This window comes from Aquarana catesbeiana, linkage group LG03 (assembly GCF_042186555.1).
Source record: "Aquarana catesbeiana isolate 2022-GZ linkage group LG03, ASM4218655v1, whole genome shotgun sequence".
Lineage (NCBI taxonomy): Eukaryota > Metazoa > Chordata > Amphibia > Anura > Ranidae > Aquarana > Aquarana catesbeiana.
In genome coordinates, this window is record NC_133326.1 from 544,116,621 (window position 1) to 544,135,954 (window position 19,334).

At 44.8% G+C, this 19,334-nt stretch overlaps 1 protein-coding gene across 1 annotated transcript in view; it reads right to left on the reverse strand.

The window, feature by feature from the left end:
• Nucleotides 1–19,334, reverse strand: part of SVOPL (SVOP like) — a 40,470-nt gene that overhangs the window by 20,163 nt on the left and 973 nt on the right. Inside the window, exons 2-7 of the mRNA XM_073624087.1 lie at nt 17,431–17,556; nt 15,733–15,824; nt 14,688–14,786; nt 13,199–13,270; nt 11,386–11,510; nt 31–94 (exon numbers count right to left, since the gene is read on the reverse strand). Coding sequence (XP_073480188.1) covers nt 31–94; nt 11,386–11,510; nt 13,199–13,270; nt 14,688–14,786; nt 15,733–15,824; nt 17,431–17,533 — 555 coding nt within the window. The 5' untranslated portion in view covers nt 17,534–17,556. The remainder of the gene's footprint in view (nt 1–30; nt 95–11,385; nt 11,511–13,198; nt 13,271–14,687; nt 14,787–15,732; nt 15,825–17,430; nt 17,557–19,334) is intronic.

The window sequence follows — 19,334 nt, forward strand, 5'->3', positions numbered from 1 at the left end:
ATTTTCTGAATTATACTGGTGACATGTTACCTGTGACAGAGGAAGCATGTAACCACGACACATCTTAGGCAAAAATTCTGTTTTAATTATGAGCCTGAAGGGAAAAAGAAATTAAAATAAATATTTAAAATTGAAGGTTTTCCCTATGATGACCATGCCTTTGTAATTTGTGTTTAAACAAAGTCCCTCATGATAAGATCACCAGGGATTAAAATGATTGATTTATAAATATTAAAATAGTTTCTGAAATTACAGCAACATGTTAAAGCTTGTATTAGATTTTAGAGAATGAGTTTACACAGAAATCCTTCTACTACCGAGTACCTATTACCCTAAAACTGGAAGGATAAATGGTGCCTGATCATAGTGTGTATTAGTATGGTGTGGTCATTAGATTGTGAGCTTCGTTGGTGTCAGGGGCTGGTGTGAATGTATTTGTGTATTCTGATGAGTAAAGCTGGGTGTACACTAGTAGAATTTCCAGCAAAATTTTGTATGAAAATTCTCAGAAAATTCAAATGTCATGCTAAAGTAGTTCAAATTTTTTTTTTTGCTTTTAACATTTAATTTGGGAATGAATGGACTTTACTAAACAAAATCCACATACACAGTTAGAAATTCGTACATTCCAACAAAATATTCTATCTTGCTCATAGGTGTGCGCAGCCTATTACATCAGGGTGTGCACCCCAGAGCTCAAACACACATGCGTTTCTCTGCCTACAGATCGTAGTAAAAAAACGCAATGGGCGGGGTCCTGATGACCAGTATCGTTGATCAATTCAGGTAACAGGTTACCGGCTCACCTAATAGGGTGGTGTTCCTTATCAGAACAGGAGAAGTAGTCAAAATAAAAGGGGAGTGGGAATAGGACCCACAAAGTGTCCTTACCTTCAGTGAAGGAAAAGGAACAAACTGCGGTTTAACCTGATATAACTTTATTAGAACAATTAGTAGAAAAACATTTTTATCATTGAAAGGAAAGCATAAACAATAGGAGATTGCATAAGGTAAAAGCTGACAACGTTGTCACTTAAAAACACATGCCCATGAGCTCAGCCATATCCCAGTCATCCACACGTGTCAATCATCTCAAGTCATTAAGTGTGACTTAATATATAATGCTTACATGTGTTTAGGCGAGGTGAGTTCCGGGAAACCTTGGTAGCACAAGTCGGTACCCGTATTGTGCTTAACCATGGACCTCCAGACTCCCTATATGCCTATAGAGCTGCTGCATTAAGTCTTTACAATGTTGAAGAAAGCATTGGTTATCTCGACAAATAAATTCAATTCTGGCTAGAAAGTATCCCTGATAGTTGGTGAACAAGACAGGTTTGATTTCTGGATGTAGCACTGTCAATCATGGAGATAATATATGAAAAAAATGCAGCACGCTGTGATGCAAGCATGCGACTTGAGTCAAAGAGAAACAATAGATCCACAACAAGCCTGTTAGTCATTCAGCACCATGTTTCCATGAAACATTAGAGATAGCACCGCATATAGGTTGAATAGGAATATATAGTCAGCTGAGTCAAAACACAGAGCCAAAAAAAAAAAAAACAGTTCAGGCTGTGATTGCTTGCTGGATATACCAGTTGAAAAGAGACTCACTGTTTAGACGATATTAGATTGATCCTCAATTGCAGCGACAAGGTGGTGAATCCAGAGTCCTTTGCAGGGGTCCACAGGTGTGCAGGATGCGAATCTCTGTATTCCTAGTCCTGGTGACACGCACAGGATGTTATCCACTCAAAATCAGCATGGGGCCGCCTGGCCATATACTTCCAGTTTTCGGTTGTTCGTGGTTTTCCAGTTTGCAGAGATAGGATGAGGGCTAAAGAGTGATGAAAAGCCCAAGTTGGCTATCGGCAGAGGGCATGTGTAGGCACACACACCGACATGTTTCACCCACTTGTGGGTTTCTTCATCTTTAGAAGAAACCCACGTCACAAGTGGGTGAAACATGTCGGTGTTTGTGCCTACACATGCCCTCTGCCAATAGCCAACTTGGGCTTTTCAACACTCTTTAGCCCTCATCCTATCTCCACAAACTGGAAATCCACGAACAACCAAAAACTGGAAGTAAATGACCAGGCGGCCCCATGCTGGTTTTGAGTGGATAACATCCTGTGTGTGTCACCAGGACTAGGAATACAGAGATTCGCATCCTGCACACCTGTGGACCCCTGCAAAGGACTCTGGATTCACCACCTTGTCGCTGCAATTGAGGATCAATCTAATATCGTCTAAACAGTGAGTCTCTTTTCCGGGAGGTCGTGCATTGCTCAGGCCTGCAGCCGCCATCTTGCTGACCTGTACCAGGCCGGAGCGAGCTGATCCCAGCCTGGGGTAACAGACTGCCATCTGTCCTTGAAACAGTGTTCTATCCTTCCTCCTGCCTGCCCTCCACCTGCCTGGTGTGGTCTGATTGCCTGCTGTGCCACTAGGAACGCTCGCGGCGGCCGCGGCCTAGTGCGGCCTAGTGAAGCCTGCCTGACACCGCTGTTTCCTGAGCGGCTACCCCACGGGAGTATGCCGCGGCCGGCCCGGCCTCAAATCAAGTGTGCGGATCTTGCTGCCCCCACCTGCCTCATCATCCATCCATCTCCCAGCTTTGGCCTGGTGTGCTAACCGGAGGAGACTGTCTGAGAGGAGCTGCAGGTATCCTGAACTCAATCCTTCGCCATCCACCCACCCAACTGCCCAAAAAGACCACCCAACCTGCCAATCTGTTCCTCTCTGTCCCCTGTTGAGTCCTGAGCGGATCTTGAGTGGGGATTCAGCCGTGGTCATCCGGGGGGCCGTACATTGCTCAGGCCTGCAGCCACCATCTTGCTGACCTGTACCCAGCCGGAGCTGATCCCAGCCTGGGGTAAGAGACTGCCATCCGTCCTTGAGACTGTGTTCCATCCCCCTCCTGCCTGCCCCCCCACCTGCCTGGCTTGGTCTGATTGTCTGCGGGGGGGCGCTCGCTGCGGCCTAGTGGAGCCTGCTTGGCGGCACTGTTTCCTGAGCGGCTACCCCGCAGGAGTGCGCCGCGGCCGGCCCGGCCTCAAATCAAGAGCACGGCTCTTGCTGCCCCCACCTGCCTCACCATCCATCCATCTCCCTGCGGTGGCCTGGTGTGCTGACCGGTGGGGACTGCCTGTGTGGGCCAGTGTAGGTGCCCAGGGGCCTGGTGTCTTTGCCATCCTTCTGCCTGGGTCCCTCCTGCTTTGGGCCTTTCCTGATCTCACTCACAGCTTTCCACCCTTACTGGACTGCCTCTGCTCAGGGGATTGCTGTGAAGAGGGGGGCTGCAGGGAATTGCTGTCTGCCTGCCTGGACTGTGCTCTCCCTGGCTCATTACCCACCGCTCCATTGGGCCACGGCTGCCTCCTGGTCACTGATCTGGGCACGAGTTGCTCCTCTGTCGGGGCCCCCTTTAGTGACTCATCAGATGTCCCCCCCCTCCAGAAAGGGGAAGAAGAACTCCAGGGCCGCTGGGATCGACTCATCGCCCCGACAGCCACAACTCTCTTCGCCGCAGTCAGACCCCATACTGATTGGACGACTCCGGGCCTTATTAGCTGAAATGGAGATGGGCCCTGGGGAGGTTCCAGCGACAGAGGAGTCAGCCCCGCTGTCGCAAGATAGTACAGCCACGATCCTCGGAGTAGGACCTCACTGCTTGTGCGCATCGACCATCTTGCTGAGGAGTGCAATTTTATCAGGAATGACCTTGACAAAATAAGAGGGAGAATGACTGAAACTGAGACCAGAGTATCCGCCACCGAAGATCTTACCGCCGCGCATGCCTCCTCCATTGCTGAGTTGCAGCGCACGGTACAGTCCCTTGTCGCAAAATCAGATGACGCCGAAAACCGACTCAGACGCAACAATGTCAGGGTCCTGGGGCTACCTGAGAAAGAGGAAGGGGACCACCCGGCTGAATTTGCGGAAGAGTTCTTTAAAAATCTCCTGAGCCTCACAGATGTCCCTCCTACCTACATGGTTGAAAGGGCCCATCGGGTGCCCACCGGCCGCGCCATCCCGGGGAACCTCCCCCGACCTTTTCTGGTCCGCTTCCTCAATTATCGGGACAGGGACAAGATCCTCTCTGAAGCCCGCAAACATCCCACACTCAGTTATGGTAACACCTCCGTTCATCTTTTCCCCGACTTTTCAGCCGATTTGCAGCGGAAAAGGAAAACCTTCAACGATGTTCGTAGACGGCTCAGGGATAAGAACATAAAATATAGCATGCTCTACCCCAGCCGCCTGCGAGTCCAACATGCTGGAGCAATCCGGTTCTTTGATAACCCAGCAGATGCTGACGACTGGCTGACCACCTTGCATTGACGACCTGATCCCATGAGGATATCAGATGCATGGATTTCCAACATCCTTGCCCGTTACATCCTACTAAAACTTCCTGTAAGTACCGGAGCCACCTCAAAAGTACCTCGACGAGTGATCCACATTGAATCCCCACGATTGGGTAGGTTCACAAGAAGCCAGAGACCTGGTGCTCTCCATCTAACTAGAGAAATTGTCACCAGGCCCCTCTTGCCGTGACAGGATACACATCCCCCCAATCTCGCCTCCGAGGCTTTTGTTCGGTGCTGCGGACTGTAGTGTGGCCTAGTTCACAGGTTACCGCTTTACAATGTTGAGTTCAGTTTTGGGTATAGACCGGCTCCCGGCCCATCCCCAGTGTTTTTTGGGGGGTCCGGGTACCGGTAGGAAAAGCACACAGTGCTTGGGAAGTTGTATTGTTTTCTATGGTTTCTATGTGTTATGTGCGGTTGGCTCTTGCTCTAAAAACACTCATCAAGTGGGACTCAGATGGGACTCGTTCACCCTGAAGTTAGCAATTCTCCCCTGGGATCATGACATCACGTGATCAGGGAACAATGTCGGTGATATCCTGGAATGTCAGAGGCCTCAACTCCAAATTTAAAAGGACACTGATGTTCCAGTATGTCAAGGCGCACAACCCGCAGGTACTGATCCTACAGGAGACCCACTTGATGGGTGGCAAACTGATGGCCTTGAAAAAGCCCTGGGTTCAGAAAACTTTCCATGCCACGTATTCCTTATATGCCAGGGGGGTCTCAATACTGTTAAATAAATCCTACCCATGTAAAGTTGAGGCGGTCCATACAGACCCCCATGGCAAATTTGTAATTGTGGTATTGACGGCCTGGAAACAAAGGTATATTATGGTAGGTGTTTATATCCCACCACCTTTCAAGCCGGAAGTGCTGTACACTATTTTGGAGAGAATTACCCCGTATTGTCCAGCTAAATTGTTAATCCTAGGAGACTTCAACAACACCCTCTCCCCTGATCTTGACAGGCCCACACCATCACAGTCCTCTACGGGGGACCTGCTGGGGTGGACACACTCGGCAGGGGTTACTGAGGTGTGGAGGTGGTTTCATCCCCAGACTAAAGCTTACTCATGTTTTTCTACCTCATATAAAACCTCCTCCAGAATTGATTATGCGTTCGCAAATAAACTTATGTTAACTGACATAGTGGAGGCAACCTACCTATCTAGTGGACTTTCTGATCACTCCCCCCTCAAGATCACTATGCTGACCCGAGAAAAACGCAGTGGCTCCATGTGGCACCTTGGGGCCCACTGGATCTCCCATGACGAGATATCAGAGCAGACCCCACAAACATTACGTGAATTTTGGGAACATAACGCGGGGTCATCCTCTCCTCCCACAGTCTGGGATGCCTTCAAGGCGTTTACTAGAGGACACTATATGTCAGCAATTAAGGCGGTGAAGGTAAATCAACAAGCAAGCACAACACGGTTGGAGGGGGAGATTGAAGAGGCATCAGCCACTTACGGGTCTGACCCCTCGATCTCCAATTTCGATAGACTGCAGTCCACAAAAAGAGATCTCCAACTCCATCTCACTGAGATCACAAGTTTAGAGTTATTCCACACCAAACAGAGATTCTTTGAGCAGGGTGATAGAAATGGAAGACTGCTAGCAATGATGTCTCATCACGACACCCCTATGACTCTGATCCCTGAATTGGTCTCTCCTACAGGTGAATCTATTACATCCCAAAAGGGTATCCTGAAGGAGTTTCAGACCTTCTATCAGACACTATACAGTACCACGCTCCCTCAGGATATGACTCCTGGCGAGATGGCACCTCTCCTGGACCCCCTGGCCCTGGGGCGGCTCTCAGACGAGGAGAGGTCACATCTGGTCAGGCCTATCACTGCAGAGGAAGTACATGCTATTATTAACTCATTGGCAACTGGGAAGGCCCCGGGCCCTGATGGTCTACCCGTAGAATTCTACCGGTCTCATGCGGACCTCCTAGCCCCCCTGTTGGCAGACCTGTATACCCAATGTCTGTAGGAGGGAGAGCTCCCACCCTCCATGGCAGACGCGCACGTTATTCTAATCCTTAAGCCCAATAAAGATCCCAAACAGTGCGCCTCATACAGGCCCATAGTACTTCTCAACATTGACTTCAAAATCTTATCTAAATTAATTACTGTTAGACTCAACCCACTTCTGCCCTCCATTATAGACACAGACCAGACTGGATTCATGGCCAATAAATCAACGGATATTGACCTCCGCAGACTATTCACCAACTTGCATGCCATCCTTCGATATCGAAAAGGCATTCGATTCGATCGAATGGCCATTTCTCTGGGAAACTGCGGAGGATGGGATTTCCGTTGGTTTTTATTGGGTGGCTGCAAACTATATACAAATCCCCGAGGGCGGCCATCAGACTGGGAGGTGACGTCTCTCCCCCCTTCCCACTGTCCAGGGGTACCAGGCAGGGCTGCCCTCTCTCTCCAGCACTGTTCGCAATAGCTATGGAACTGGTGGCGGAGGCACTGCGGGTCTCGCCCCACATAAAAGGACTAAAAATAGCGTGGCTGGAGAAGAGGGTAGCTCTGTACGCGGATGACCTCCTACTCTTTCTGAACGACGCGGACTCCTCCCTTAGAGGGGCGCTGCAAGTATTGACGGAATTCTCCAAAATAACAGGATTACGGGTGAACTAGACAAAATCCCAGTTACTAGCTATTGACCCTGAGGCAAAAAGACTAGCCCCGCCAGATCTCCAACTGCAATGGGTAGATGAAATGGTGTACTTGGGGGTGCGCGTCTCGAGAGACGCATCCAGCTTTATCCCCCTTAACCTAGACCCGGTGGTCCAAGGAGTCAAAGCCAAACTAAAAGCCTGGGAGAACCTTCCTCTATCCTTATTAGGCCGCATTAACTTAATTAAAATGAAAATCATACCTAAATTTACATACCTATTCCATAATTCCCCACAATGGATACCTTGCTCATTTTTTACGAAATTGAACCGAATGTTCTCCTTCTTCCTCTGGGGCTCAAACCCCCCTAGATTTAAACTGTCCACACTGATGCGTCCAGTGTCGCAGGGGGGGTTGGCGTTTCCAGACTGCCAGAAATATTTTCTGGCAGCTCAGCTGGTCACGGCAGTTTGGTGGCTAGTGCCGGACGCGTCCAACCCCGCGGCAGTTCTGGAGGCTGCGGTGGTCCGTTCTGTGGAGGCCCTAACACATTTACCCCTTTGAGGTCCCAAGGCTCCATATGACTTGACCACCTCCATGCACACGACTCTAAGGGCCTGGAAGGCAGGACTGGGACTTGAGAAGTTCCCACGGAATGCAGTATCCCCACACGCCCCCCTATGGAACAACTCGACCTTACCCTATCTTTACTCACTACCAGACCCCAAAATATGGGCCAAATGTGGCATTAAACTGATATCTGACCTCACCACCGGCACGGCAATACACCCCTTCAATCATCTAGTGTGCCACAATAATGTTCCCCCCTCGCATTTATTTCGATACATGCAACTGTCTCATGCGTTTAAAGCCCAAATATTACCCAATGACACGCAAATAGTGCAATCCGATCTGGAGAGGGTCACAAGATATGAATGCACCAGGAAACTGACTTTGGTCCTCTATGCACATCTCCTTAGAGTCTCCTATCCAGATCTGTCAAAGCTCAGTCAGCGATGGACACAAGACATCCCGGGACTGGACTCCGAGGATTGGGAGGACATGTGGGACTTCCCCTTCAAAATCCTGGTCTCACTTCGTGACCGCCTCATACAATACAAAATACTACACCGGGCATATATTACCCCGTATAGAATGCATAAAATGAGAACCTCCCTGTCCTCGGAGTGTTGGAGGTGTACTGGGGATCCGGGCGACTTTATACACATCTTCTGGTCCTGTCCAGCAATCCAAAACTACTGGTCACAAGTAATATCTGTAATAAAAGAAGTGGTGGGAATAGATATAGCCCCAACCCCGCAGATATGCCTTCTAGGCTTAGTAGAAGCATTAGCCCCCAGGATAGCGGAGAGGATTCTGATAGGACTCCTGATTTTCTATGCCAGAAAAATGATCACTCTCTGCTGGAAAAAACGTGCCCCGCCGTCAATATTGCTATGGAAAACACATGTCAATAAAGTACTACCACTTTATAAGCAAACCTACCAAAATAGAGGATGCCCCAAAAAATACCGTAGAGTGTGGGCCAAATGGCTGGCGGAGGCCTCCACGGCAACCGCAGACTGATTGAGCATGTACATAATACCACTCTACGGGTGGATGTGATTTTGATACTTTGGGTGATACTTTTGTATTGTAATCTCTGATATGGGTTTATTTGATATCTATTATTGTCCCTTGGGTCTCGAATGAATGATCTGATCCTTAGATATTTCAATTGAGCAGGAGCCAATACAGCACTAGGTTGTTTGTTGTTCTTTTCTTATAGACGTGCTACAGCTGTATGTCACTAATGATGGAAACAGCCCAGTTGCCGGCTGGCACTGGCCCCTGCGTGGGTCTAGTCCCAATGCTGTAGCGGGTTTACTGTTGTTTTCTGTTTGTATGTCTTATACTCAATAAAAAGATTTTCAAAAAAACAGTGAGTCTCTTTTCAACTGGTATATCCAGCAAGCAATCACAGCCTGAACATTTTTTTTGGCTCTATGTTTTGACTCAGCTGACTATATTTTCCTATTCAACCTATATGTGGTGCTATCTCTAATGTTTCATGGAAACATGGTGCTGAATGACTAACAGGCTTGTTGTGGATCTATTGTTTCTCCTTGACTCAAGTCGCATGCTTGCATCACAGCGTGCTGCATTTTTGAATTTTTTTATTATCTTTATGATTGCAAGTGCTACATCCAGAAATCAAACCTGTCTTGTTCACTAACTATCAGGGATACTTTCCAGCCAGAATTGCATTTATTTGTCTGTGATGACCAATGCTTTCTTCAACATTGTATAGACTTAATGCAGCAGCTCTATAGGCATATAGGGAGTCTGGAGGTCCATGCTTAACCACTTGCCGCCCACCATATAGCAGAATGATGGCGGCAAAGTGGTTTCAATACCCTGACAGGGCGTCATATGACGTCCGCAGGATATTGAGCCGCTGCGCGCCCATCGTTGTTGCGGTGTGTCAGTCTGACACACCGCAACACCGATCTAGGTAAAGAGTCTCTGACGGAGACTCTTTACCACGTGATCAGCCGTGTCCAATCACGGCTGATCACGATGTAAATAGGAAGAGCCGGTGATCGGCTTTTCCTCACTCGCGTCTGACAGATGCAAGTAGAGGAGAGCCGATCGGCTGCTCTCCTGACAGGGGGGGTCTGTGCTGATTGTTTATCATATCAGTGTCCATCGTCAGTGCCCGTCAGTGCCCACTCATTGGTGCCACCTCATCGGTGCTGCCTTATCAGTACCATCAGTGAAAGAAAAAACGTACTTATTTACAAAATCTTTTAACTGAAACAAAAGCAAAACTTTTTTTTTTTCAAAATTTTGGGTCTTCTTTTATTTGTTTAGCAAAAAATAAAAACCGCAGAGGTGATCAAGTACCACCAAAAGAAAGCTCTATTTGTGGGATAATGATAAAAATTTAGTTTGGGTTCAGTGTTGGATGACCGTGCAATTGTCATTCAAAGTGCGACAACGCTGAAAGCTGAAAATTGGTCTGGGCAGGAAGGTGTATAAGTGCCCTGTATTGAAGTGGTTAAGCACAATACGGGTACTGACTTGTGCTACCAAGGTTTCCCGAAACTCACCTCGCCTAAACACATGTAAGCATTATATATTAAGTCACACTTAATAACTTGAGATGATTGACACGTGTGGATGACTGGGATATGGCTGAGCTCATGGGCATGTGTTTTTAAGTAACAACATTGTCAGTTTTTACCTTATGCAATCTTCTATTGTTTATGCTTTCCTTTCAATGATAAAAATGTTTTTCTACTAATTGCTCTAATAAAGTTATATCAGGTTAAACCGCAGTTTGTTCCTTTTCCTTCACTGAAGGTAAGGACACTTTGGGTCCTATTCCCACTCCCCTTTTATTTTGCATTTCTCTGCAGCCTGGACAGTGAAGGAATGGGAAGTACTCTGTGCTGAGCGGCTTCCTGTTCATTCACAAACTGAAGCATAGTAAACACAGCCACTGTGTTCAATTAGAAAAGGAAGTAGCCAGTAAATGACATATTAATAAGCCCTTTCCTCCGCTCTCAATCCTGAAACATCCTCCACAGCAGCTGAGGGAAGAGGAGGGATGCCAGCAGCACTGCAAAGGAGGGGGGACAACATGGGGGGAGCCCATGTAGTAGTGGGAGTCGGCACACTGATTAGAATGTGCCAAGGCACACCTGGCAGCCCCCCTCTGCGCACACCTATGATTATGCTCCTTCAAATTTTCTCTTCACTGTGGTCATAAACAACCATCGATTTGACCCCACTAATGATTAGAAAAACATTCTTACAACAAAAGACATTGAACAAAATTCTCCTAGTGTATACCCAGCTTAAGATGTCAGTGCTATCTAAACATGGGAAGTAAAATACATTATAAATAAAAATAATAAACGAATCAAATAAGGCCCCATTCACACCAGCAGACTGAGCGGGTCCGCCTATCCATTTTGAAGGCGGACCTGTTTGGACCACCCATTGTTCTCTATGGGGTGGCGGATGTCAGCGGACATGTGCCCACTGTCACCTGCCGGCATCCGATCCAGCACGCTAAAAACAGATGGATGGAATACGTCCGCCATCCGTTCGCCATCCGTCCAGCGGATAAGATGAAAATGAACATGCAGTCCGTTTCCATCCAACCACCGCATAGAGGAGAGTGGACTGTGTCCATGTCCGCTCTGCATAACGGAGCAGACACGGACCTGACATCCGCCTGCTCACCGGGGATCAGTGAAGAGATCCATTTGAGTGGATTCCACTTCGTCTGAAAGGCGCTTATTAGACAAAAATTATTTTGATGATTTGAACTGTAAATATTTTTCCCGTACCCCTGTGCGTGTCCAGAGACTCCGCAGCCCACCATACATCTCAGGAAGACAAACCAGCCATATGAGGGGGAGAAGGAGGTGAGTAGGGAGAAGTACGCCCCCCACAGGAAGGAGATCACCAGTATCTGGAAAGAGAGGTCAAATCGTGATTTAACAAGCACCTGTCATTTCTCCCACCACAGCCCTTTTTGTGGCTGAAGCAATATTTAGGAAAATACCCCATATCTGACCCCCAGAAGCATTATGTTGTTATTAAGAGTGCATCCTTCACATTTTTGTAAATATTTTATTATATCTTTTCATGTGACAACACTGAAGAAGTGACACTTTGCTACAATGTAAAGTAGTGGGTGTACAGCTTGTATAACAATGTAAGTTTGCTGTCCCCTCAAAATAACTCAACACACAGCCATTCATGTCTAAACCGCTGGCAACAAAAGTGAATACACCCCTAGGTAAAAATTTCCTAATTGGGCCCAAAGTGTTAATATTTGGGCATGCAGTTCACCAGAGCTTCACAGGTTGCCACTGGAGTCCTCTTCCACTTCTCCATGACGACATCACAAAGCTGGTGGATGTTAGAGACCCTCAGCTTCTTTTACCAAGGCAGTGGTCGTCTTGGAGGTGTGTTTGGGGTCATTATCATGTTGGATTACTGTCCTGCCGCCCAGTCTCTGAGGGAGGGGATCATGCTCTTCTTCATTATGTCACAGTACATGTTGGCATTCATGGTTCCCTCAATGAACTGTAGCTCCCCAGTGCTGACAGCACTCATGCAGCCCCAGACCATAACACTCCCACCACCCATGCTTGACTGTAGACAAGACACACTTGTCTTTGTACTCCTCACCTGGTTGCTGTCACACACGCTTGACACCATCTGAACCAAATAAGTTTATCTTGGTCTCGTCAGACCACAGGACATGGTTCCAGTAATCCATGTCCTTAGTCTGCTTGTCTTCAGCAGACTGTTTGCAGGCTTTCTTGTGCATCATCTTTAGAAGAGACTTCCTTCTGGGACGACAGCCATGCAGATTAATTTGATGCAGTGTGCGGAGTATGTTCTGAGTACTAACAGGCTGACCCCCCACCCCTTCAACCCCTGTAGCAATGCTGGCAGCACTCATACATCTATTTCCCAAAGACAACCTCTGGATATGACGCTGATCACGTGCACTCAACTTCTTTGGTCCACCATGGCGAGGCCTGTTCTGAGTGGAACCTGTCCTGTTAAACGGCTGTAAGGCCTTGGCCACCATGCTGCAGCTCAGTTTTAGGGTCTTGCAAATCTTCTTATAGCCTATGCCATTTTTATGTAGAGCAACAATTCTTTTTTTCAGATCCTCAGAGAGTTCTTTGCCATGAGGTGCCATGTTGAATTTCTAGTGACCAGTATGAGAGAGTTAGAGCAATAACACCAAATTTAACACACCTGCTCCCCATTCACACCTGAGACCTTGTAACACTAACGAGTCACATGACACCGGGGAGGGAAAATGGATAATTGGGCCCAGGACTTAGAGGTTAGGGGTGTACTCACTTCTGTTGCCAGCAGTTTAGACATTAATGGCTGTGTGTTGAGTTATTTTGAGGGGACAGCAAATTTACACTTACAAGCTGTACACTTGCTACTTTGTAGCAAAGTGTAATTTCTTTAGTGTTATCACATATAATAAAATATTTACAAAAATGTGAGGGGTGTACTCACTTTTGTAAGATACTGTATATTTGAAATGTAATTTTTGATATTTGCAACTCAACATACACTGAGACTGATGAGACCGAGTTATGATAACCTTTCTATCAAGTTCACCTTTAAGCGTCCATATCGATCAGCGAGAAGCCCAAGAATGATACTGAATATCATATACCCGAAAAATACCATCTGTAAAAAAAGACATGATTATAACTGTAAAATGGGGGTCCATGGGCCAAGGAGGAATAATTGTGTGTTTCTCCCAAAAAAAGACTGAGAAAACACAAAATATCGATGAGGAAAAAAGGGTACAGTAAAAAGCAGCCCATAACCTCTCAACACATCATAGCATCATCCCACACAGCAGTATATCATCTGTGATGAAACTGGATCACCTTACTAAGAGTATGTACGTATGTAAGTGGATTTTTCAGTTCTCATTTTTAGCCAGCAGGAGGAGCTCCAAGCTCATTTTCTCATGTTTTTTCAAGCTCTCCTTATCTTCCCTGCTTATAGAGTTCAATTTAAAAAGTACACAACAGTTACAGTATGGGCTAGTTTACACTTGCTTAAAAACATGGCTGCAGACACGCTTTGTTAAAGCTCTCTGGACACCAGTCAAAGCTCCTGTCACTAAATAAAATGGTTAGCTTACAGTCCTGTTTACACCTTGCTTTTGCTTGGTGCTTCGATGGGGCTTTGATGGGGCTTTGGTGAGGCTTCAAGCGAGCTTTGCCATAGACTTCTATGAAGGCTTTGAAGATGCTTTGAAGCACGACTAAAGCGACATGGGGTATAATTTTTGAAGCAAAGCTGAAGCAAAGCAAGCAAAAGCAAGGTGTAAACAGGACTGTAAGCTAGCCATTTTATTTAGTGACAGCATTCAGAGAGCTTTAACAAAGCCTGTCCGAAGCCTTGTTTGAAGCAAGTGTAAACTAGCCGTTAATGTGTGTTGAAGCCAAACAAGTGTAAATGAGCCCTAAATCATTTAGAGAAGTGGACCCCACACCTCCCCTTAGGTGGCTCAAACTTAGATCCCAATCAGAGTCTATAAGCAAACAGCTTTTGTTTACAAAACCCCTAGTCCTCAAGGAATCCTGTGTCATGGGTACACCCTGTAAAAACTGACTAAAGGTGAATATTTTCTAGTTTTCAAAGTGGAACTTTGGTCAGAAAATTAAGTTCTGCTAGATCATTTCAAGCTGACCTCTTTTGCAGGTATAGCTATGTAAAACATTAAAAATAAGTGCCTATGCTGTTTAAAATTCAGCAATACATTGTCTCATCCTGCACGGCATATGCTCAGTTGCTCTCTATTTTTAGGCACTCTGCCCAATATGTAGAGGCCGATCTGCTGACAGCCTAAAGATTTGCTGCTGCTGAGGGGATCTGGGCTTCACCAAAATGGCAGCCTCCGGCAAGAAGAAACAGGAACAATGCTGGAGGCAATTTACAGCACACACTCATTTCTGTAGCATAATTATTAATGTGGGATGTATGTTTCTTGCTAAAGAACATTATTTTTATCAAGTTGTTATGGGTAAAGTCCCACTTTAAATACCCAACATTTCCTCAATGTGGTCTGTGGCTTTCTATGTAAACTCACTGTGGTGACAAGGGCCACCTGCCAGCTCTGAAGACGCCACTCGCAGCGGATGGAGGAGGAGATGACGGCCAGGAGCATAATCTCCATGGCTTCCGCAATCTGGGGGGAGAAGACATGAGATCAGCACTATCCTAATGAATACAGCAATGTCCCTTTAACATTTGTTATTGATCAGGCTGGAGAACACTGATAATTTATATTGTTACAGATGAAAACACAAGTACTGCGCTCTGCTTCTAGTTGTCCCTCTCTCTGGGGATAGTTCCCGAATTTTGGCAGTTCATCCCTGGAAATGTTCCTGGTGTTCATTATTATATATTATGAATGAGAATCTTGTACGCAATAAAATATCAATAACAAAGTTGAAAAAATTACCAAACATTTAGTAAAGGTCACAAATTGTTATTATTGGGTTATAATAATAATAACTATTAATGTCTATACGTGACCCAGTCATTTATTTTCATGGTAAATGACACACTGACCCCTGCGGGCTAGGTTGATGTACTGCACCCTATTAGAATTCACAAAAAACTTTTAGTATTCTGGAAGTCCTTTGACCCCCCCCCCCCCCCCCCGCCCCTCAGTTAAACAATGGGTGACTCATCTCGGAAATATTCTTATATTTGAAAGATATGTGTATTAACATAGAGCTTGCTCAGGCAAATTTGAAAGGCTGTAGGCCCCCTGGCTCGATACCCTGGGTTTAAGCCCTGTGGAATTGGTTAAAATTCGGCTTCTGTAATGTATTTCTCATACTGATATGACTTGATTGCATGTACAATGTTGTTTAGACTTTTACTGATGTATATGTCCTATGTGTGTTTCACGGGGTAGATTGTGTAATACTGCAAATTACTCTTTGACTGGCTATGGATGACCAATGTTTTCTTGTATGGACACCAGACTGTCGATGTTCTTTTTGGTTCAATAAAACCTTCTGATTTAAAAAAAAGAATTTGCAAAGAGCAGAGACGTTTTATGTTAGTTCTCTTTGTCTACTGTTAGTTCTCTTTGTCTACTGTCTGTTAGGAAACTCACTCACCCCAGTACTGCCCATAATTAGAAAGAGCATAATATGAAAGCGGCCAAATCCGATGGTCTCAACGGCTTCTTCCACAGAATAAGTCTTCGGAGCTGGAGATAAGGGAAATATATAATCCATTTGTATTCAATGTGTCTTTTGTAAGAATGGGTTCAGGAAACGATATCTTTTCTTTGCATATTTTGTATATGTACATCCACGTTTATGTGCAATATTTCATATGTGTTCTATAATAAATACTTTATTTTTTCCTAAACATTGACTATTAATGTGGTAGTGCCTTTAAAGTCCCACCCCTAGGGGGCTCTCTTTGTTTCTTGGTATACTTGGGATCTGGCACACCTTTTGAGTTCTCCTGATCAGAAACCTTTTTTCATTTGTAAGAATGGCCTTCATGCTTCATTGCAACATAACCAATCATTTTCAAACTTTTATTTTCCAAATGTCATTTTCTAGCCTAGGCTTAAAACGGAGCTAAGGTCCACAATACTCACTGCCCCTTCAACAATCTAATGTCTGCAATGTCCCTGGCTTGTGCCAGGATCTTCTCTCTGTCTCCTTCCAGGTGCTGCATCTTCGGCCGTCTTGATTAGCTGGCACAGGAGAATGTAACTCCTGCAAAATGCAGGAAATTATTTATCCCAAAGCAAAGGCACCATACTAAGAATGTACCCTGAGCTGCACATGCACATGCACAGCTCAATTTACATTTTAAATAAGACTGCAAACAGGCAGAAAAGTTTATTTTATTACAGAGGAGACATTGCAAGTCTATTCTGCAATAAAGAGCCTGCCTGCTCGCAAGTGTTAATTTTGCACTTTTGTTACCCTTTAAGTCTGAAGTTGAACCTGCTTACGTTTTTACATAAAACCTTTCCATTTTTCATTACATACCTTACTTTGAGCCCAGTAATATCATCACTTGGTCTCTGTGCTTTGCTATGCAATGTAGGCAGATCTTGGTTGTTAGGAGGGTCCAACAAGGTGCTGTACATAGCTTCATAAAAACATCACAGCCTCCTACCTCATTACTCCTTTCAGGAGCCCTCAACCCTGATTCAAGCAGTGGGCTGGCTTTTTGGGTGAATTTATTCAAATATCAGAATGCCTTGTATTGCAAATCTGGAAGAGTGGGTGTTCCTAGTCAGGCTGTATTCACATTCAGACCAATCTAGGTAATGCCCACATGTGATGTTGAAGCTCCATGGTTGAAATCCAAAGCATTAAAGCGGCAGGCCTGGGGCAGTCAGGCTACGCAGGACAGGGCTAGATGATGCTGGACTTGACTTGCTGAAGCTTCTAATGAACAATGTGAGAAACTCACAGTGTGCAGTGAAATCAGAGTAAGCATTTCAGTACAGGGAACTAGCCTGTACAACTGTGCAAGACTGAGGGTAGAGTTCAGCTTTAAATATGTTCGATTTCTCACGGCATTGTAGGCAAATCTCAGACTAGGGCTACACAAGCAATTAAATCTCTTTGTTACTGAGAGATTTAGCCAGTGTTTTGCAGTCATCTTTCTTGAAGCACACAGGTGGACAGAAGAGTAAAACAAAATAAGGAAAAAGTTATGATTTGTAAATTCTGAGGCTTGTTGCTGACCCATAAACTGGGCCACCCTAGACACTGGCCTATGACTGCATCAATACAACTCCATCTCTAATCAGCTATATGTTACTCCATGATCATCTTCCTTACCATTTGAGGAATCGGTAACACGAGGCGTCACCTCTTCCAGCTTTATCGTGTTCACATACTTTGTCAGCCGAGGCTCAATAATCTTCTGTGTGATCCGTTGCATTTTCTTGTTTTATATTCAAAGAACTGTGAAAAAAGGACAAAAAAAACCCCCAAAAATCAAAATGCTTTGTTAAAAAGAAAACAAAAACTATATAAAGAACCAAAGAACAAAAGTGTACAGTAATGCTGGCCATTAGTCCAGCGAATCTGCATGTGCATTTGTTTTGTGCTAATTGGGCAAAGCTAGCTTCTCTTCTGAAATAATGTTTTTTTTTTTGTCAAAATGAAGAGTAGAAAAATACTGCAATATGGCCACTAGATGGAGCTGATGATATACCTACATCTCTATAACAATTCTAGAGAACGCTAGAGGGAATTCACAATTAGTAGGCAGTAGTTACATTTTCCTTTTCCGATAATTTTAATTCTGATTCTGTGTTATCAAAAATAACAAAAAGGTTCAATAAGTACAACATCCATTTCTTGGTCAATCGTGACATATAGTAATGGTTGCAGATAAGTGTCAGCAAATAACAAACAGCCAATAAGTAACCTCCTTTTTTATGGTAAGGTAACAGGGCTGTAATTGGCATAAAACATAAACAGACTGGAAACAGCAATAACATAAATATCAAGAAAACAATACTATGTTGATTCATGTTGTATGATGTAGTTAACTACAACCCATACGATTCCATGGACTTTCACTAGCCCTTCTCCAGTACATATGAAAAAGACATCACACAGGACCAACAATGGCATAGGAGTTAAACCAGAATACAGAAGGAAAAGAAGAGGAAAGTGAAGTGAAGGAAAAGCGAAAAGGGAAAAGAAAAGATACAAGACGTGCTCTATCTACTTTACAAGTGGTTACATTTTTCAAAGTGAAAACTTATTTCCGTTAGTAAATCAGCTCCTTTGCATGACATTATTAGACAAGCCAGGCATGCAATGTTTCTGTTTTTGGTTTGTTTGGAAAATGAGTAAAAGTACCAACTAGTCCTGAATATTATCCAATGTTTAAACCGAAGTTTAACCAGATTTTAGTATTTGACTGTTTTCTTCCTTACAATCATTCCATACAGATCACAGACTTAATAAGGAAATGCTGGATATGCCGGGTATGAATTAAGATTTAAAACTTTATAGAGGAATCCTAAATAAAATCCTAGTAAACGTCGTTCAAAATTTGACCATTTAAGGGCCCATTCAGACCAGTCTGGTCTGCTCTGGGTGTTAAACACGTGTGTGTTGAAGAGTGATGTGTAAAATAAAAGAGCTGCCCAATGCACCACAACAGACCAACAATTGTACATGCAGCACTTTCAGCAGCACACTACACCACAATGCTTGTTATTGCATTGCCATGTTTTGTGCTGTGCTGTAAAGGATAACTGTAGATAAGGTGCATTGGGATTCACAATGGCACCACATTGCACCAACGCATGTAACATGCGTGACCACGCATTTCGGTAATGCACATGGTAACGCAAGGATTACCGCAACACAATCATGTGAATTGGTCTTTAAGGTCAACAACAAATGGGCACACTTTGCTTATGGAAAGGCTTCTTTACAGTTAGAGATCTGATAAAGTGAAATAGATTTTCAGAGAAGTCACTTCTTTCCAGCTCTGGATGTCTCCCCGCACTTTCTTTCTCAGTGACTTATGGTCACCAGACCAAATACCTATTTTTTTTTTAGTTTTGGATAGAGTGGATAGACATTAGATCCTCTGTCAAGTTTTTATTGTTGTGTCCCCATTGGGTAGATTCACCCCAAATTTGTCCAGAGATACCCCTTAGTATTTATAAGTAATACCACTGTACAGTAGATCAGGGGTCTCTAAACTTTTCAGAAGT